The 21,646-nt window shown below is 40.9% G+C and overlaps 1 protein-coding gene across 6 annotated transcripts in view; it reads right to left on the reverse strand.

Annotated features, from left to right (window-relative positions):
• Nucleotides 1-21,646, reverse strand: part of HMGCLL1 (3-hydroxy-3-methylglutaryl-CoA lyase like 1) — a 109,970-nt gene that overhangs the window by 62,616 nt on the left and 25,708 nt on the right. For 4 of the 6 annotated variants that reach the window (XM_074947845.1, XM_074947840.1, XM_074947841.1 and 1 more), the window contains exons 2-5: nt 19,576-19,653; nt 18,468-18,575; nt 2,679-2,774; nt 1,008-1,156 (exon numbers count right to left, since the gene is read on the reverse strand). In XM_074947845.1, coding sequence (XP_074803946.1) covers nt 1,008-1,156; nt 2,679-2,774 — 245 coding nt within the window. In that variant the 5' untranslated portion in view covers nt 18,468-18,575; nt 19,576-19,653. The remainder of the gene's footprint in view (nt 1-1,007; nt 1,157-2,678; nt 2,775-18,467; nt 18,576-19,575; nt 19,654-21,646) is intronic. The other 2 variants (XM_074947843.1, XM_074947842.1) reach the window with 2 other exon arrangements.

The following is a 21,646-nucleotide window of genomic DNA, read 5'->3' on the forward strand; positions in this document are numbered from 1 at the left end:
ATCTGGATGATATTATCGTGTTTGGAAATACTTCTGAGGAGCATGACAATAATCTGCAGTCTGTACTAAACTGCGTCAGCAAAGCAGGCCTCAAGCTCAATAGGTCTAAATGCAAATATAGACTAACTGAACTCTCCTTTCTGGAGCATACAATTTCACAGGTTGGACTAAAACCTGATCCAGATCATATCCTGGCAATTTCAGTTGCTCCTCCTCCAACAGATTTGCAAACCTTACGTTCATTCTTGGGTCTTACCTCCTGGTATGCAAAATTCATTCCCAATTATGCTTCTCTCATTGAATGACTGGGAAAATCCTGAAACCTGTAACTCTTTACAGTGAGACAGGAGATGGAACGGGGAAACAAGGATGGTTAAGAGGGCTGTAACTTTATACTCAAAATTTCCCTGAAAAGGAGATATTCTGAAGAAATTAGTATACTTGAGAGGTCAAGAGCATGATGCATTGGAAACTCTGCAAGTTTCAACCCCTGGAGTTTCTAGAGTAACTTTTCTCCCTCTCATGGGTTTTTTTGCTGGCGGAAATTTATCATATAATTTCTATGTATTGATTCACTGCCTCCAAGTAATAAAAATATAGCCCACCTAGTTTATTTTCATAACTCAGAAAAAAAAACAATATTGTGAGTTCTTACTACTGGTCATGGTACATAACAGCGCATACTAAACATTATTCTCAGACTTGTGGCAACAGCAATGATAACAACAGTGCATAAAAAAGGATATAAACTAATACATAAAAATTAGTTTTTGCATTTCTGAACAAAGCAACATTTATCAATAGTTGCTAAAATGTAGAGAGCAAAAATATGTTTGAGCTTTTAGAAAATATTGTTACACAATAGATTCTATTAATAAAAGTCATTTAAAATGTATGGAATTTGATCATGTCAATTTCTGTTTGCTAACCAACAACAATATGACTATGAAGTTACATTGCAAACTGCAGTTCATAAATTGAGATTACATATGAAGCTTTATAATTACCCTCGCACTGGAATATTCATATTTCTTGCTGATTTAGTAACTTCTTCAAATTTTTCTATGCTTTCTTCTATGGAACAATTAATATTCATTTTGTTGAAAGATTCAGATGCTGCACCAAATACTGATATCTCTGTAGCTCCTGCTGCAATCTGTAAAATGTAATTCAATAAAACAGAACTGTAAAGATGTATTAATATAAGTAAGCTAAGTATTGTATTCTGCAATGAAGAAAGAAATTCTAGATCCTTAGTTTTAAACAAATTTAACAATATATTAGTCAATACAGTATACAGTATATAACTCTACCTGAAGTTATAATAATTGTAACTTTAACTCTAAATTTTCTTCAGTCTATTTGCAACCATACAGATTTCATATCATTTGCCCTCTTAATTAACTCAAATCACCAGGGCATACTTCCTTCCCTTTGTTATTAAATGGGAAAAGGCTAGTTACTGCTTTATCAATTAGCACATGAGTTTTTAAAATGATAAGCTTAGGTAATAAATTGCAAGAAATGATGATTAAACAGCCACAGGTGTTTAATTGTAGTGTACACATACCCTTAGTCTCCATCAGGCAGCTCAAACACAATCTGTTCTGAGATTAAACTGCTAACAGCAATAGGGGAAAGAAGGAAAAATAAATTTGAGAGAGAAGGGAAGAGCATTCCATTAGAAAAAAGTACTGTTTGATTTGGGAAGGCTTGTTTCCCATTGGAAGGGAACCAGGGCACAGGCAGCATGACCTAGAAGTCACAGCTGGCGTGGCACAATACAGTAGTCAGCAAGCCAGGATCAGAATAATCACTGGGTCCCAGATCAACAGATGAGTCAGGATCAGAATCAGGCTAGGGTGAGAGACCAGAGGTTGTGGCCAGACTGGAGCCCCAGGGCAAGGTCAGAGTCAAATTACTAGGTCACAGGCAGGGTCACAGAGATGGCTATTAGGCCTAACAGCCGAAGAGCAAATCAGCAGGTTCTGCAGGACTGGGGCCTAAACTCCTGGCTTTGGTAAAAAAATGAAATTGCCATCCCACAAGAATTTCCAAATTTCATTTAGTCCCCAATCAGAAAAAAAGTAGAAATCTTGACATTTTTCACAAAATGAAATATTCTAAAATATTTTTGACCTTATTGATACATTTCTTTTCAGTAAGGTTGAAACTGTGAGTTTTAACTTTACCCTTTTGACTATTACAATATAACATAAGATAAAATAGTCAAAACAAAACATTTTGAACTTAAAGAAAAGGTCATTTCCTATTGAAAATTCTGACAACAATAAGTATTTCCACAAAAACTTTCAATTTTGCTGAATCTGCATTTTCTGATAGAAAAACATTTTATTGGGAAATTTTCAACCAGCTGTAACATCAACAAGCTAAAGAATGAAAAGAAATTCTTTGTTTCTTTCTTAGGGTATGTACTACAACATTTATGGCATCTTGTAAAGGACTGTGTGGTTGATACTGGCCACTAAAATTACATTTATCGCTCTGTAAAATTTGTGAGTTTCTTCATGAAAACTGACACTTTTTCAGAAAAAAAAATACTGCCTAATTCTAACAGGACTGGGTAAATGATATGAAATAGCTAGTTTATGGTACTGTGCATAAAGTGTTTGAAAATGAAGAACTTAACTGTAGACACACTCTAGCAATCCACTTACAGCAGAAAGAAAACCTTGAAGATTAGGGGTGAGTACAGGATATTGGACCCCAGGATGCCGCTCGATCCCTCTCATTACTTCTGTGTGATCTGCCATCTTAAATACATAAATATTTTGCATTTATTTATTATGCTAATTAACAATTATCTACTGACTCTTTATTTTAAAAAAAGGTAGATAAGAATTTAAGGAGGTAACTATAACAGGACCGCTTGGAAATAGTGAAGAACACCTCGACAGCCCAACACTGTGGCATTTAATTTCAGATGGGGAACTATGCAAAAATGAGGAGGTTAGTTAAACAGAAATTAAAAGATACAGTAACTAGAGTGAAATCCATGCAAGCTGCATGGACACTTTTCCAAGACACCATAATAGAGGCTCAACTTAAATGTATACCCCAAATTAAAAAACACAGTAAAAACTAAAATAGAGCCACCATGGCTTAACAACCATGTAAAAGAAGCAGTGAGAGATAAAAAGGCATCTTTTAAAAAGTAGAAGTCAAATCCTAGTGAGGTAAATAGAAAGGAGCATAAACCCTGCCAAATTAAATGTAAAAATGTAATAAGAAAAGCCAAAAAGGAGTTTGAAGACCAGCTAGCCAAATACTCAAAAGGTAATAACAAAATGTTTTTTAAGTACATCAGAAGCAGGAATCCTGCTAAATAGCCAATGGGGCCCCTGGACGATCGAGATACAAAAGGAGCACTTAAAGACGATAAAGTCATCGCAGAGAAACTAAATAAATTCTTTACTTCAATCTTCACAGCTGAGGATGTTAGGGAGATTCCCAAACCTGAATGGCTGTTCTTATGTTCTTAAGGATGGATGCAATTCTGCTGTGTCATAAGGTCATATAATAGCAGAAATAATACACGATAACAGAGCACTGACTGCATTTCACTGTGCTTTATCTCGTTTATGCATATAGTTAATGAAAAAAGTATGATCTATAGCTAGAGATTTGAAAAACATATGCAATATGTCTGAGAAAAAAACAACAAGATTCTATGGAATATAAAAGTTTCTGTGTTCATTTATATTTTGATAATCCAGAAAATATTATATTCACTCAAATAAGGACGCCAAGATTTAAAAGAGCCATTGGTGGTGATGTGCCATGTAATTTAGGCTTCATTAGATTTATGAAGAATACTACTTTGTTATATAGAATTATCATAAATACTACAAAAAACCCTATAATTTCCAAACTAGTATATAAATGTTAACCCCTCTGTTTTACTAAGGCATGCATCATGAAAATGGGATCTGTCTGTGGGTTTAAACTTTTCCTGCAGTTTACATATGTCATAATCTTCTCCTTATTAGATCAATTTATTACTATGTAAATTATTCTAGTTTAATAAACAGAGGATTACAATGTCAGGTGTAGACAAGGTGCAGCAGCAGATGAAGCCTAAGGAACAAAGATCCTATTGTCATACAACAGCCTTTGGGTAAAATTTTCAAAAGCACCTAAGTGACACAGGAGCCCAAGTCTCAGTGAAAGTCCATGCGACGTATGCACTTCTGAAAATGTATCCCCTCAATAATAAAGAAGTTAAGAGAGTTATAGAATATAGAAATGTACGCAGAATTATTCCTAAATATTATTAATTCAAATATCTAAAACTAATTCAGTTCCTGGCTCCATTCTCTTTGTGCCCTAACAGCTCAGCAAGGAATTTCCTGAGTGGTGTAAAGGCTATATAACAGCCTCTACAGCAATTTTTCCTCCTGTTTCTGCACATAAAAGGTGTTTCTGGGCAAGCCAAGAGCAAACAGAAGCATGACAGGACTGTTCTTTGTAACTTGGAACATCCCTTACATTGTTCTAAATTACACTGAGACCTGGATTGGCTGCTGGTCAACCCCAGGATCCGGGGAGAGGAAAGGTAACTTTGGACAGACCTAAGGCCCAGTAGGTTTATAGTCAAAGATTCACATTCATTCATTTGTCAGTTTCTAGTTTGCAGAAATAGGGCACAAACTAAGGAATTATTCTGTAAATCTAAGTAAAACATTTCGGTATATATTGTGCCAAATTATGGTTTCAGATGGTCAAGTACAATTCCCACTGACACAACGCCAATGAGAGCTGCAATGAGAATCTAGAGACAGAATTGGCTCCCTTAAGGGAAAATTAATTGTTTTACCTACATTTATTACGTTAACCTTTCTGTCCTCCATGTCACTATTCACACCAAGTCAGCCCAAATGCCAGGAGAGAAAGGTGACTTTTAATAATCTAAGTCCAGTACTGGCATACAGCAGTTGCTGAATTCTTAGCCTAGCTCTGCCCCTGACTCAGTGTATTACAATTAAAGCTAGTCGGAAAACTTATGCCAGAAGGTTTTTTCATTAGTATTTGCTGATTTGTCAAAAAGTAAACATTTTGTGCAGACGGTTCTAATTTCGACCAAGTTCTGACAGAACCCAGACAGAGTTATGGCAGAAACTTGCTGTTTTTCCTGCCAGATTGCCTGCCTTGCTCCTTGGCAGCCCATCTGAATGACTGCTGGGGAGCTGGACTTCCAGGGTCCATGGTTTCAGGACAGCCCACCATGCATACTGCCTCGGAATCAAGGGCTTCCAGCGTCCCGGGTCCTGAGGCAGCCTGCCAGGTGGACCAGCCTGGAGCCAGGGCTCCATTCCCTTCCATGGAGAATTTCAAAATTTTGGTTTTTATTCCAAATAAAAATAAAACCAAATTTTAAAATATTGAAATACTCCATGAAATGGAATACCTTTCTCCACCCTGCTCTACTGGCAAGCCACTTAATCACAGCAAGCCAAGTTCTACACTCTGGGAGCCAGAGTGATTAGAAATGTGAGGAAAAAATAAAATTAGCTTTATTTTTCAATTTGAATCTCATCAATCTGGTGCACGTCTTCACCATTTTGTCCTTTTTCCATTTGGAAATCATTTTCCCCCCAATGTTAGGAATGGAAAAATTAATATGTGTCTGTTTTTACTTTCTTGCTTTTACACCATCCAGTAGAAAGAGTAACAAATAGTGGCAGTAGAGTTAGATAGATAATTACCACAGCGCAAACATTATTTTTGTGAACAACATTGCTCATTATAGCTCATTATCATCTTTTCCAAGATACACAGATGTGGTGGGTATGTCTGACATGCAAACCTTTATGTTAGAATGGAGAGAGAAATTCTTCCTCCAAATTAAGATAGACTTACAGTATTTCTTTATTCATATTAGCATGAAGATTTCTAACTATAAACTTTAGAAAATTCTATTTACACAAAAATCATAGCTTATCACTCCAAAAACGCACTCAAGATCTGGTATTATCAGATATGCTATTGGGGGGTACTGTGCCCCACTATTATCACTTATCTCAAATAGCTCCCCACGGGTACAGGATGTTGACAAAGGGTACTATATCACTTCAACAGTTGCCTAGGCTCTCCACATTCGGGGTCATTCTTCAGCTTCCACTTGGTCATATTGTCACCAGTCTTTGCCATCTCAACTCCGACTCAATTAAGAGTACACCAGGATTTTCATTTGAGCTCAGCGCCTGGAGAACGTTGTTCTGAAGGAACCTGGTTCTCCAAGATCAATGGCATTTCCTGCCATTTTATTACTCTTTAACCTTCCACAGTTGTATTATGTGGTCAAGGATCTTCAGAGATAAAGCTTTTTCTGGACTTCAGCCTCTTGGGTGGTATAATGTGTCCACACAGCGGGTGTCTTTGATGATGCACTTGTTTTTGTCTCTCCTTATTACTGAACATATCCCGCTGCACTGATGGCAGTGCAATCCTTGTGGGGCAGTACAGGAACAGTGTGGGAGTCAGTATCACACTCCCCGAGATGATCTTGCAGGATTAAGTTCAGTATCAATTTTGTGAGCATGACTTGAGCGTGACCATACTAGGGCGCAATACTCCGCAGTAGAGTTACTGAGCAAGACTGGTTGCTTGGAGTTTTTAGGCGTCAGCTCCCCATTTTGTGTTGGCCAGTTTCTAGAGTACACAGTTCCTGGAGCTCACTTTCTTTTTCAGCTTCTCGATGTGCTCTTTGAACATCAGCATTTGATCTAATGTGACCCCATGGCAGACCAGATGTTCATAATGCTCAAGGATTGTGCCATCTCGCAACATATGGGGTTTTTACTTGGACTTATAGTGTTTCAGGTGGAAGACACACACCTAATTGTAACATCATGGAAAGTTCTGATTGCAGGATAAGTTGTGCATAGATGCTAATGAGAATAAGAGGAACTAAGACCAACTCCTATGAAAAATGGGGCACCCCAAAATTCATGGGGTATGGAAGTACAGATAACGAAAAGAGGGTTGAAACCCTCATGCATATGTATAAGATGTTAGGTGTGGTCAGAACAACAAGATAAAAGAGGTTCTCTAGTTAAAAGTGGGAAGACCCAAGGGACAACCCCAACGGATGACCCCACAGGAAACCCTAGCAGGAAAATGCTATCCCTCTATCAATGATCATCTATTGAGAAAGCCATCATACCCTAAAATATCTTTGAGGATGCGAGTATGACTACAGTCTTAGTCATTGCATGGGCTTTTGTAGGATTGTATATGCATGGGTAATTGTGACTTTACTTATATTGCTTTAATTAAACTTGTAGTACAGATAATAAGTACAAAGTCTTATGTCTGTGGGTCACTATCCTTGGGCTTCACATATTCCTCAAGTCTCCAAATTTGAGACAAGCACCCGAGGTAATATTCACTCTATTGAGCTTGAAACTGTGGCAGCAGGAGCTAAATCCATGGTAGTTTAATACAAAATCTCTAAATTCAATTTAAATAAATAACGTTACAGTAACGATAGTGGTCAGTAACTTTTTGCTCAGTTAGGGTATTTATGTGGTTTGAGTAGTGCAACCACTTGGACCTCTTTCCACAGCCTGGGTCTCGTGAAAGAATTAAAGAAGTCAAGATGCCACTCCTGTGCTCTTGTCCTAAAGTGAACCAATAGTTCATTAGATATACATCGAGTCCTGCTTCCTTTCCACTTTTCAGGGATTTCATGGCAATAGTCAGCTCCTCAGTGTTGAGCTGCTTCTTGTGGACTTTGTTGTCTGTGAGGAGTGAAAAAAATTCCTGCTTAACTTGTTTTGCTTTGTGCTTTGCTTTGCGGGCTGGTTTACCATTTAGGATGAAATGGTTTGTGTCGTGGCTGGGAGACACTTTGGCAATGAGCTTTGGTTGTTGTCCATCAGGGTTCATCTTGAGAATGGTGGCTTATGCTTTTATACAATTACGGCACAGGTTTGTTCTTTCAAGCAGCTCCCTCCAGGGATAGCATGACTCCTTTCTGATCTATCTCAGAAACATTTCTCCAAGCCCAATTGTTTCTTCAACAAAGGGATGAGTCAAACAGTTCTGAATATCTTTTCCATTTTTGGCTTGTGTTTTTCTAGAAGCTCAGGTATATTTAGTGTCCTACCTCCCCTAGGGATGTGCTTTTGGGCAGTTTTCCACATGAGGGAGACATACTCTCCATACTAGTTGTGTGACAGAGAAATATTACAGCTGGATCCGTCCAATTGAGAGGAAAAGCCTTCCCAGTCAGCCCTTACCATAATGATGAAAGCAATTTCCTTATCTCCTGAAATACTTTGCTGTTATCACACTCTGACTGACTGGGAGATGTGCAAAATAGCTGAGTATTTTAAAATTCTAGAAGTTATTTGGCAAGGGTAATGATGTTTTCATAATATCAAAATGGATAATTCTTTGAGAAATAAAATGTGCTCGCTCTATATTTCTAAAGCCAGATGTTCAGATTGTGGGTCTCTGTTGGCTCAGACTCTTTGCAGCATCTGGCTGTCATGCTTCAGTTTTCTCCTCTTCCAGCTGGAGGGCCACAATCAATCAGTGATGTAGGGTTCAGTCCTTCATACTAACCTCGATAAAACAGTCCTTCTCCTTCCAAGGATCAACAAAACATGTCCAAACTAAACAAACTAGTTCATCCACCCCTTTCCACGCTTGCTGGTCTTTTTTACCCTGTTAATGCAGGGTTCTCCATTTTAGTTGTCCCTTTCCAAACCCTCTCTGTAGCGTTTATAACTGAACAGCTCTTTTCTCCCCTACAAGGCTGGGTTTCAGTCTGTCCCTTCTCTGGTAGAACAACGATGGTGTATGGGAGCACAGTACCTCCCTTAACTTCTGGCCTGGGGACCCTAAACTGTGAAGCAGTGTCCCCCCTTCACATGGTGTCTTTGCTTCAATAATGTAATACAACTCATGAAGACACTTGGTCTCCAGTCTATGATTCCCCTTTTATGGTGTTTTCAAAGTCTCAATCCCACTGACTTCTGTAAAATTACAGGAAGCTGTACTGAGAGTCAACCCACAGATTCAGACTGGGTTATCCCTGGCAAGTCTGGGCTGGATCTCATACTGGTACTCCACCTGTCAGGTTGTAGGGCCGTGCCTTGTTTCTCAACTGTGTATATGTATACATCCACCCACCCACAAATACATGTTGAGGTTAAAGAAAGCTCAGTCAATTAATCAACAAGATCATTAATCTAATTCAATAATTACTGATAATGTTACACAAATGTTTATGTACATTATAACAGAAAGTGCCAGCACATTTCCACTGAGTGAAGGAAAAAACCCACAAACTTTTGAATGAGGCCCACGTCTGGAAATAATAAAGTTAACATATTCCTCATATTTCATGTGTTAAAAGCTTTGAATTTTCAAAAGATACAACCAAAGAATATGCTGTTTAGATCTGCTCTCACACAAATAATGTTTCCAAGCAAATAATAACACTTGTCCTAGTGTTAAATTAGCCCCTGTTTTCTTTAAAATTCTATTGCTTATATGAATGGTCCTTATGGGATACCCCACATTACCACAACAGAAAGAAATGATAGTTTAACTTGCCCAACCCTGTGAACCCAAGTTAGTAGTGCCTTAGGGAAAGGTGCATGTACAAAAAGGTACAGAGTTTCCATTACTCCTTAACCCATTGGTTGTAAAGAGCATAACTAGCTCTACAGGCAACAGCATCTTCTCTCCTATTAACCCACATGATACACTCCTCTCTTCTGTCAACTGGCACAGTGATTCTTAAACACATACCAGCAAGTCAGCCCAAGCCCAAATGTCTGCACCGCAATAAACAGCCTCTTAGCTGGAGCCACGCGAGCCTGAGTCAGATAGCACGGGCCAGCCACAGATGTCTAACTGTAGTATAGGCATATCCTAGGAGATCTGTGTTTGGATCTAGAACGCTATTGGTTTAAAACAAGGTTCAGAGTGTGTGTTGTAAGTCAAACTGTAGCTAGATATAAAATGGCACCAAAATCTTAAAAGCTGTTGTGTGATTTCATCTAAAATGGAAGAACTCTCGTTATATTGGCTGTTCTCACAAAATGTACTGAGTGGCATCTGAACAGGTTCTTTCCTGGTCTGGAATCTGAAGGACTCCTGAGATTCAACAGAAGGAGGGTCAAATTTGAGATTCCTGTTCAGACCATTTCTAATTTTAACACTGGAAACACAAATTATATTTTCTAAAAATTGCCAAAATGTATGTTAATTCTTTAATAAAGCATGAATTAAGGATATGATCCTGGCAGGTGCAGAGGAAGTTGAGTGTACACAGCACATTGTAGGAGGCTGTCAGCACTTTCCACATCACATCCTTAGTCTGTATGAAAACCAGGATGGATGAGATATTTATTTGACAGCTTCACAAAGTTGTAAGGCAAAAACAGTGCTAGTGGGGCCCAAAACAGCAAGTGGCATGAATGCACAGATCCAACTTTAATCCACTGATTATGATTAATGAAGAACAATCATTAGTCTCCACAACATCATCTTCTCAAACCTCATTTGTTGCACGAGACTCACACCATTAGCTCCACCAGATTTTGTTTTGATGAAGAAAATGAGATATAAGGAAACAGACACACATTTTTGGTTTCCCATTGAGAAAATATATCCTGAAAAATGTGGTGCACACACATGCAGCCGCCTCCTCAAATTTAACCCCAAATATATGCCTTTGAAGAAGTAGATATAGGGCTCCAAAGTATTTAATAGATACACACACCATTTACTTGTACCCATGCTCGTAATTTATCCCATGTCAGGGACAGGATGTTGGTGCTAGGCAATCTATTTATAACAGCTTCTGCATGAAGTCAATCAGTATAGCAACCTAACATATGTGATAATCACCTAAAAACAGGTTTCAGAGTAACAGCCGTGTTAGTCTGTATTCGCAAAAAGAAAAGGAGTACTTTTGGCACCTTAGAGACTAACCAATTTATTTGAGCATAAGCTTTCGTGAGCTACAGCTCACTTCATCGGATGCTTATGCTCGAATAAATTGGTTAGTCTCTAAGGTGCCACAAGTACTCCTTTTCTTTTCACCTAAAAACGCACTTGGTCATAGCTTATTGCTTTAAGAACAAGCTTTCAGTCCTTAATTAAATAAAAACAAGATCTTCATTTTTCAGACCTTTGAACCCAAATGATTAATACTAAGTGCTGGAACTAATTCCACACTTTAAAAATCATTGCAGAATTTAAAATATATTTAACAAAATGAAATGATGTTGTGATTCAAGCCGTATGAAACTGCTTGTTCTAAATAATGTTTCATGTATTATATTTGTCCCCTTGCTGTTTTTCCTGTAAGCAAAGTCTTATTTTAACAAAGTGCATTTTATTACATTTAACATTTTAATAAAATATTTTCCAGATTTTACTTTAAAATATGCTTTTTAATGGCAAGTATTTATCATTTTTGGCCATTTAGATTATAGGTATGGGATCCTGTTTTATATGGCACCTTGCTACTGTGAAACCTTTTCTTTTGGCTTTTTTCAGTCATAATTTCTCTGCCAAACAAAACAGTAGAAGGGAAATCATAAAAGAGCTTTAAAATACTAAAAAAAGAAATAAGTGAATGAATGATCTAAACATAACCGGGAGTTCTATTCCCATGACCTATGAGAAGAAAAAAAAAAAGGGGGGGGGGGACGACATAATCAAGACTGCACTCCATCTCCAAGCAATACAACCTTATCATTTAAACCAAAACTATTTTAAACATCATATAAGCCATTAAAAGAAAATATTCAGACTTGAATTTGAGATAAGAAGGAATTGTTCTTTTTTCTGAATCTGACAAGTCTGAGTTAAATTTGCTATTCTAAAGGTCTCATGGGAAAAGGAAAGAATTAAACACACACAAGAAAAAGAAATAGACCTATGTTTGCCTTAGGCTTTGCAGGCTAACATTAAAACCCTACATTATTGTCTGACGCTGTAACTATCAATGTGTGATGGTACAGTGCATGGTGAGTTACAATAAAAGTTTTTAACGTGAACAATTAAGAAAGCATACTGCAAACTTGAGCTAGATTATGTAACTGGCAGGCTACCCAGAAGAACCCATCACAGTGGAGAAGACCAGGAGGCAGTATGCCAGTGTCCCCTGGGCTCTCCTGTTGCTCTGGCATGGAGGGAATAATTCGTTACACAACTTTAGAGGGTACAACATACTCCTTGCTGCCCAGCCACCCTGATTTGCTGGCCAGCACACAGGGGTAGAACCATGGCCCCACCAAGTTTCTCCCAGAGGAGTATCTAGCATGCAACCCCTGCACTTTCTGGCGCACTCACCGCTGTGATGTGGATAGCCCTTATATGGCATGGCCTTACAAGGCAGGGCAGAATCCTTACTCACTCCAACTCCCCTACTGGGCTACTTAACAGCCAGGCACAATCTAAGCCCTGGTCTACACTAGGAGTTTAGGTCTAATTTAGCAGCGTTAAATCGATGTAAACCTGCACCCGTCCACACGATGAAGCCCTTTTTTTCGATTTAAAGGGCTCTTAAAATCGATTTCCTTAATCCACCTCTGACAAGTGGATTAGTGCTTAAATCGGCCTTGCCGGGTCGAATTTGATGTACTGTGGACGCAATTAGACAGTATTGGCCTCCGGGAGCTATCCCAGAGTGCTCCATTGTGACCTCTCTGGACAGCACTCTCAACTTAGATGCACTGGCCAGGTAGACAGGAAAAGGCCCGCAAACTTTTGAATTTCAATTTCCTGTTTGCATGGTCACCTGCAGCTTGCCACGCTGGCCAGAGCTCATCAGCAGAGGTGACCATGCAGAGCTCATCAGCAGAGGTGACCATGATGGGGTCCCAGAATCGCAAAAGAGCTCCAGCATGGACCGAACGGGAGGTACGGGATCCGATCGCTGTATGGGGAGAGGAATCCGTGCTACCAGAACTACAGTCCAGTTTTCGAAATGCCAAAACCTTTGTCAAAATCCCCCAGGGCATGAAGGACAGAGGCCATAACAGGGACCCGAAGCAGTGCCGCGTGAAACTTAAGGAGCTGAGGCAAGCCTACCAGAAAACCAGAGAGGTGAACGGCCGCTCCAGGTCAGAGCCCCAAACTTGCCGCTTCTATGATGAGCTGCATGCCATTTTAGGGGGTTCAGCCACCACTACCCCAGCCATGTTGTTTGACTCCTTCAATGGAGATGGAGGCAACACAGAAGCAGGTTTTGGGGACGAGGAAGATGATGATGATGAAGTTAGATAGCTCACAGCAAGCAAGCGGAGAAACCGGTTTTCCCGACAGCCAGGAACGGTTTCTCACCCTGGACCTGGAGGCAGTCCCCCCCGGACCCACCCAAGGCTGCCTCCTGGACCCGCCAGGCGGAGAAGGGACCTCTGGTGAGTGTACCTTTTAAAATACTATACATGGTTTAAAAGCAAGCATGTTTAATGATTAATTTGCCCTGGCATTTGCAGCTCTCCCAGATGTACTCCCAAAGCCTTTGCAAAAGGATTCTGGGGAGGGCAGCCTTATTCCACCCACCATGGTAGGACACTTTACCACACCAGGCCAGCAGCACGTACTCGGGAATCATTGTAGAACAAAGCACTGCAGTGTATGTTTGCTGGCGTTCAAACAACATCCGTTCTTTATCTCTCTGTGTTATACTCCATAGAGTGATATCATTCATGGTCACCTGGTTGAAATAGGGTGCTTTTCTTAAGGGGACATGCAGAGGTGCCCGTTCCTGCTGGGCTGTTTGCCTCTGGCTGAACAGAAATGTTCCCTGCTGTTAGCCCGGGGGGGGGGGGAGGGGGGAGGGGCTAGCCACGTGGTGGGGGGAGGTAAAATGCGACCTTGGAACAAAAGCACTTGTGCTGTGTATGTAATGTTAACAGCAAGGTTTACCGTGAAAGAGTGTAGCCATTGTTCTAGAAAATGTGTCTTTTTAAATACCACTGCCTCTTTTTTTTTCCTCCAACAGCTGCATGTGTTTCAATGATCACAGGATCTTCTCCTTCCCGGAAGCTAGTGAAGATTAGAAGGCGAAAAAAACGCACTCGTGATGAAATGTTCTCTGAGCTCATGCTGTCCTCCCACACTGACATAGCACAGATGACTGCGTGGAGGCAGACAATGTCAGAGTGCAGGAAAGCACAATATGACCGGGAGGAGAGGTGGCGGGCTGAAGAGAGTAAGTGGCAGGCTGAAGAGAGGGCTGAATGTGGTGGCAGCGTGATGAGAGGAGGCAGGATTCAATGCTGAGGCTGCTGGAGGATCAAACCAATATGCTCCAGCGAATGGATGAGCTGCGGGAAAGGCACCAGGAGCACAGACCGCCGCTACAGCCCCTGTGTGACCAACCGCTCTCCTCCCCAAATTCCATAGCCTCCTCACCCAGACGCCCAAGTACGCGGTGGGGGGGCCTCCGGCCACCCGGCCACTCCACCCCAGAGGATTGCCCAAGCAACAGAAGGCTGGCATTCAATAAGTTTTAAACTTTTAAAGTGCTGTGTGGCCTTGTCCTTCCCTCCTCCACCTCCCCTCCTGGTGCTTCTCTCCTCCACCACCCCTCCTGGGCTACCTTGGTAGTTATCCCTCTATTTGTGTGATGAATGAATAAAGAATGCATGAATGTGAAGCAACAATGACTTTATTGCCTCTGACAGTGCTGATTGAAGGGAGGAGGGGAGGGTGGTTAGCTTACAGGGAAGTAGAGTGAACCAAGGGGTGGGGGGTTCCATCATGGAGAAACAAACAGAACTTTCACACCGCAGCCTGGCCAGTCATGAAACTGGTTTTCAAAGCTTCTCTGATGCGCACCGCACCCTCCTGTGCTCTTCTAACTGCCCTGGTGTCTGGCTGTGCGAAACCAGCAGCCCGGCGATTTGCCTCAACCTCCCACCCCGCCATAAATGTCTCCCCCTTACTCTCACAGATATTGTGGAGCGCACAGCAAGCAGTAATAACAGTGGGAATATTGGTTTCACTGAGGTCTAACCGAGTCAGTAAACTGTGCCAGCGCGCTTTTAAACGTCCAAATGCACATTGTACCACCATTCTGCACTTGCTCAGCCAGTAGTTGAACAGCTCCTGACTACTGTCCAGGCTGCCTGTGTACGGCTTCATGAGCCATGGCATTAAGGGGTAGGCTGGGTCCCCAAGGATACATATAGGCATTTCAACATCACCAACAGTTATTTTCTGGTCTGGGAATAAAGTCCCTTCTTGAAGCTTTTGAAACAGACCAGAGTTCCTGAAGATGCGAGCGTCATGTACCTTTCCCGGCCATCCCACGTTGATGTTGGTGAAACGTCCCTTGTGATCCACCAGAGCTTGCAGCACTATTGAAAAGTACCCCTTGCGGTTTATGTACTCGCCGGCTTGGTGCTCCGGTGCCAAGATAGGGATATGGGTTCCGTCTATGGCCCCACCACAGTTAGGGAATCCCATTGCAGCAAAGCCATCCACTATGACCTGCACATTTCCCAGGGTCACTACCCTTGATATCAGCAGATCTTTGATTGCATTGGCTACTTGCATCACAGCAGCCCCCGAAGTAGATTTGCCCACTCCAAATTGATTCCCGACTGACTGGTAGCTGTCTGGCGTTGCAAGCTTCCACAGGGCTATTGCCACTCGCTTCTCAACTGTGAGGGCTGCTCTCATCTTGGTATTCTTGTGCCTCAGGGGAAAGCAAGTCACAAAGTTCCATAAAAGTGCCCTTACGCATGCGAAAGTTTCGCAGCCACTGGGAATCGTCCCAGACCTGCAACACTATGCGGTCCCACCAGTCTGTGCTTGTTTCCTGAGCCCAGAATCAGCGTTCCACCGCATGAACCTGGCCCATTAGCACTATGATGCCCACATTGCCAGGGCCCCTGCTTTGAGAGAAGTCTGTGTCCATGTCCTCATCACTCACGTTACCGCGCTGACGTCGCCTACTCGCCCGGGATCGCTTTGCCAGGTTCCGGTGCTGCATAATGCGCATGGTGTTTAATGTGCTCCTAATTGCCAAAGTGATCTGAGCGGGCTCCATGCTTGCCGTGGTATGGCGTCTGCACAGAAAAGAGGCGCCGAACGATTGTCTGCCATTGCCCTGACGGAGGGAGGGGCGACTGACGACATGGCTTACAGGGTTGGCTTACAGGGAATTAAAATCAACAAAGGGGGTGGCTTTGCGAGAAACTGAATGGCCCCCTCAAGGATAGAACTCAAAACCTAAAGGATAGAACTCAAAACTGGGTTTGGCAGGCCGTTGATTTCACAGAGGGAAGGAGGAGAAAATTAATACAAAACAAATCTGGTCTATTTCTTGTTTTGAGCCACTTCATCTATCTTTATACATCTTGCTGGCAGCAGACTGTGCAGTACGACCGCTAGCCATCGTCATCTCCTGGGTGCTCGACAGAAGACGGTGCAGTATGACAACTAGCCATCATCTTCTGCTGGCTGGAGGTTAAAAGACAGTGCACTGCCAGTAGGACTGAATCACCATGAGACTAAACTTAAAAGGGAAATGACCTGGCTGAGTCACTCCCATGTTTGCCCAGGAGCCCCTGACCTCATCGAGGTCGGTTAAAAGAGCACCGTGGACTACGTCGACGACGGCTAACAGTCATACTGCACTGTCTGCTGCCAAAAGGCAATTAACTGCTGCTGTGTAGCAATGCAGTACCACGTCTGCCAGCACCCTGGAGACATACAGTGACGGTTTGCTGAGCGGGCTCCATGCTTGCTGTGGTATGGCGTCTGCACAGGTAACTCAAGAAAAAAGGCGCAAAACGATTGTCTGCCCTTGCTTTCACGGAGGGAGGGAGGGAACGGGGGCCTGACGATATGTACCCAGAACCATCCGCGACAATGTTTTAGCCCCATCAGGCACTGGGATTTCTACCCAGAATTCAGATGGGCGGTGGAGACCGCGGGAACTGTGGGATAGCTACCCACAGTGCAACGCTCCGGAAATCGACGGTTGCCTCGGTTCTGTGGACACACTCCGCCGACTACATGCACTTAGAGCACTTGTGTGGGGACACACAATCAACTGTATAAAACCGCTTACTACAAAACCGACTTCTATAAATTCAACCTAATATCGTAGTGTAGACATATCCTAAATCGAAATATTTTCCACACATTTTAACAGACAATATGCACCAAAAACAATATATCAAAACTTATAACCCTCTCCCTCTCACTTCAATGGTTTTCAAGTATTTATCACTCTAGTACTATGTAAAATACCCCTGGTTAAAATACTCTGCGTACTGTCCTTCACTAAATTCTGTTTGCACAGATGATGAATGTTGTACTAGTTGCAATGCTATTTCTGTTCTGTTTAAATTTGTAGAATGAAATAAAGGTTAATTAAAATAATAAACATTTTAGATTTAGAAAGTTTTTAAAAATGCTTGATATACCTTTGCATGTATTTAATTTACATAAAGCACAAACAATTAACTGCACAAGACTTCATTGCCATGAACCATCAAACAATCAGATGCAAAATACAAGTGTATTTCTATATGGAATGACTGAGTCTGCATGTGTTAAATAGGTGAGTGCATTCACAAATGGCTAGACACATAATTGATCATTTGTACATGCAATTACTTGACATGTGTATGCAATCAGATTAATTGCACCCAGAAATTATAAATTCAAATGAGCCTGTATTTTTTGGCATGCAAGTGTGTAATTAGGTTTCTGTAAATAAGTTTAAGAAATATAAATCATAATTGATTTTCTTCAGCTTTAACTGCAACAACAATCAACTGTAGTGGGAGCTGAGGATGCTTAGCATCTTTTGGAAGGCACTGAGTACCGATCAGGACTTAGTCTACAATATCAAACCTTGGGCAAACTCCTGCCTCCACTGAAGTCAACTGGAGTTTTTTAATTGACTTTAGTGAGGCCAGGATTTTACGCCTTGTTTCTGCTGGTACATAGCAAAAGTAGCATATAACATACACATTATAACTGCTGTTGAATAACCTCCATATGGCCATAGACAGATGCCAAACATCTATAATGATACCAATAGATCTTTAGGGTTCTGGAGCCTTACAGTTCCATCCATCTGAGAAAAACAAGTGTCTATTTTAAAAGAGCTCAGCATGATTCATTGGAATTCACCCTGCATGCCACACAGGAAGGGCCAGATTTTTAAAGGTAGATGCATCTTTAGCCACCTAAATACCTTTAAAAATTGGCCCAAAATTCCCTATGGACCAGGTGGAATTTAAGGCTTTAGAACTATAGAAGGGATCTCACTGCAACAGCTAATTTTACAAAACACAGTAGGTGAGCTCAGTTGTACTCTCTTACATGTAATTATTAGCTAGGGTGTGAGAAAACTCAACTGCTTTGACTCTTCTGATAATTAATTCATTTCTGAATAGTGTGGCACGTAAACTGAAACAGTTCTCAATTGTGTGCATTTTACCTACCTGAGGTACCCACTTTGATGAAACAAAACTGGTTGCTTCTATTACAGACAAGCCTGCTTTGGAAAGTCGGTTGATTAACTCAATTTTGATATCTGTGGGAACTGTAACCTATGGATATGGAAGCATTTCATTGTAAAATATCCGTCATACAAGAAGTACCTTTTGCAAATAAAATGCCCACAGTACAAAATAAGCATCCATACTTCATTTAAAGTAGTTAACCATGACCACATACTCTTCCCCTTGTGGGCAGGCAGTGGGTAGCAAACACACAATGGCCCAGGAAGCAGTATGCATGAGCCCACTCCATTCTCCACCCCTTCCCTGGAGTCTGAAGAAGCCATTCAATGAGAACACTGTAAACAGATGGCTTCACAAGAGATGGCAGAGGTGGGGATAAAGCGTCTCCACAGACGAGAGGGGACCCAGGAAGCAATCATTGTATACTGGTCCACTGGGAGGAAGAAAGCCAAAAAAAACCCCCAGTAATTAATTTTCCCATTGTCATATTAACACTCCAGCCATGGTGAGGTACATGAATCTGCCATGCTGCCTATGGAAAGGGGTGTTTTATTCTGGGATATGGTTAGGAACCATGGCATTTGGGTCCAATTTTACATGGCCCAGCTTTATTCCCACTACATTAGGCCACCATCCAGTTCCCATCCCAGGTACCAGGTGGAAGATAGGGTAGAAACAGAAATCTTGCACAGTTTATGGCAAGTTATTTTTCTTCTCCCATAGGCTGCTCTTCAGGAAGGATGATAAAGCTTTAATTTATTATTGTAGCATCTAAGAGTGCTGAACAGGGATCATTGCCACAGAGTGCTAGGCACTTCCTGCACCAAAGAGTTTTCAATCCAGATTATGACATCATAAAGCTGATGGACAAAACAAACAGGAGGAGTAGAGATGGAGGATGGTGCAATAATAAAGCAAGCATATCTCAACACAACAAAACAGTCATGGCTTGCTATTTATTTTAAATATCCAATTTAATAACCAATTAATTAGGTGAAAAAGGATTAAAAATTATGTCATGTACATTGTACATAATGATAAGCATCCACATGGAAACAATGCAAAAATGGATGGTGACATAAATTACCTTTTCATTTTGTAATCCATCTCTTGGCCCAACTTCTACAATTTTAACATAGTCAGGAAGTCCAGATATTTGAAATTCCTGAAACACAAAATGATAGATTCACTGTTAAATAAAAATACATGTTTAACATATTATCAGTTTTATCACTGCTTCTTGTAAACCCAGGTATGAAGTCATTTTATCAACAGCAAAAGAAACATGCCTGCAGGGTGCCTTTAAAAAAATTCTGTGAGGCCATGTTGCACACCTTGGATGGGGGAAGATGTGAAGGAGCAGAGTTTATTTGCATTCATTTTATATTTCCTCTATCAGGGTCATAAATTATTATTAAATATAATGTATTTATTTAAATGAACGTTGGGCTTTATGACACACAACATATTTCCTATATCAAAAAGCTTAGAAACTAAGGGCCCAATCCTGTAAACATTTATGTATGGGAGCCCAACTGAATAAAGAACAGCAGTACTTGTAAAAAGAAAAGGACTTGTGGCACCTTAGACACTAACAAATTTATTTGAGCATAAGCTTTCGTAAGCTACAGCTCACTTCATTGGATCCACTGAATGCATCCGATGAACTGAGCTGTAGCTCACGAAAGCTTATGCTCAAATAAATTTGTTAGTTTCTAAGGTGCCACAAGTCCTCCTTTTCTTTTTGCAGATGCAGACTAACACGGCTGCTACTCTGAAGCCTGTCATTATGCAAGGAATACTTGTGGCACCTTAGAGACACTTCATCGGATGCATAGAATGGAACATATAGTAAGAAGATAGATAGATATGCATACAGAGAACATGAAAAGGTAGAGTAAGAGGCTAATTAATTAAGATGAGAATACAGTTACCCATGTGTGTAAATGTTGTAAAAGATTGAGCCATACATCAGACAAGACTGAGACACACAAGTCAAGGGGAGGAAGGGTGAAGAGATTATTAATGATGACGTAGAAGGAGGACATGTTGGAAGAGGTAGACTTTCAATAGGATTTAAAAGAGAATAGGGAAGGTACTTGCCAGACAAGAAGAAAACGTATATAGGTGTACGAGCAAATTAAAAAGGTGGGAAGAGGAGAGGAAGGCAGCAATAAGGTCAAAAGACTAAGGAAAATATAAGGAGTAGAAGAGGGAGTACAGAGAATGTGGGGCACAAAAGCAGATGGAGGGAAATGAAATTTCCCTTTTTTGTTATTTGGCTGGTCTGATATTGAATCAAATGGACAGGTGGGGAGCTATTGTAATTAAGGCCCTACGTATTTAAATTCAGGACCTTTTGAAATGGTTTTACAGCAGTTTAGGAAGAAAACCTGTACGTCTTTAAAAACAATTCAAATGGTTAAATTTGGACATATTACTACAGACCCATTTTGGGGCAGGGATAGTGTGGAAGCACATGATACTATCAAGAGCTCTGGAAGACACTGTGTTCTCTGCACTGCACTGAATGCAGTCCAATTCAATGTCTTCATTTTCACAGTTAAAGCCCTCTACGGGATTAATTCTTGCTACTTGAGAGAATGCCACTCCCTCCATGACCTCCCAGGACTGCTAAGTTCCACTAAACTAGAACAATGAAACTGTGGACCAATGGGGAAGGCTCATGAATACAGGAGACACAGCTTTCACAGAAACCAGATCTAGACTTGAGAAGTCACTCTTGCAAAGAATAAAAACAACCCCTAACTTCACAGCATTCACAACTGGATGTAAAATCCATCTTTCAACCCAGTCTTATTTGCACTGTCACTGCAGTTTCAACCTAGTGGCTGGAGAACTTCTGTTTTCCAGTGAAGTATTGGAAAGGGACAGAGCAGCACAGTAATATACCTTTATAGCATTATCATATTGTCTCCCACTAATTTCAGTGGATGCTATGTGCATATGTGCCCCACAGATTATATTAAATTCACTGTAGTAATATGCACAATCATTCCAAAAATACAATAAAAATCAATGCATTTAGTGTACATTTATCTGAGCACAGTAAAAAAAGAAATAGAAAACAGCTGTATAGCATCTATGAGATCACATTCAACATCTGGTGAGCTAAAACTTTGTTGGCCCACGCTGAG

Source organism: Natator depressus, chromosome 3 (genome assembly GCF_965152275.1).
Source record: "Natator depressus isolate rNatDep1 chromosome 3, rNatDep2.hap1, whole genome shotgun sequence".
Classification (NCBI taxonomy): domain Eukaryota; kingdom Metazoa; phylum Chordata; order Testudines; family Cheloniidae; genus Natator; species Natator depressus.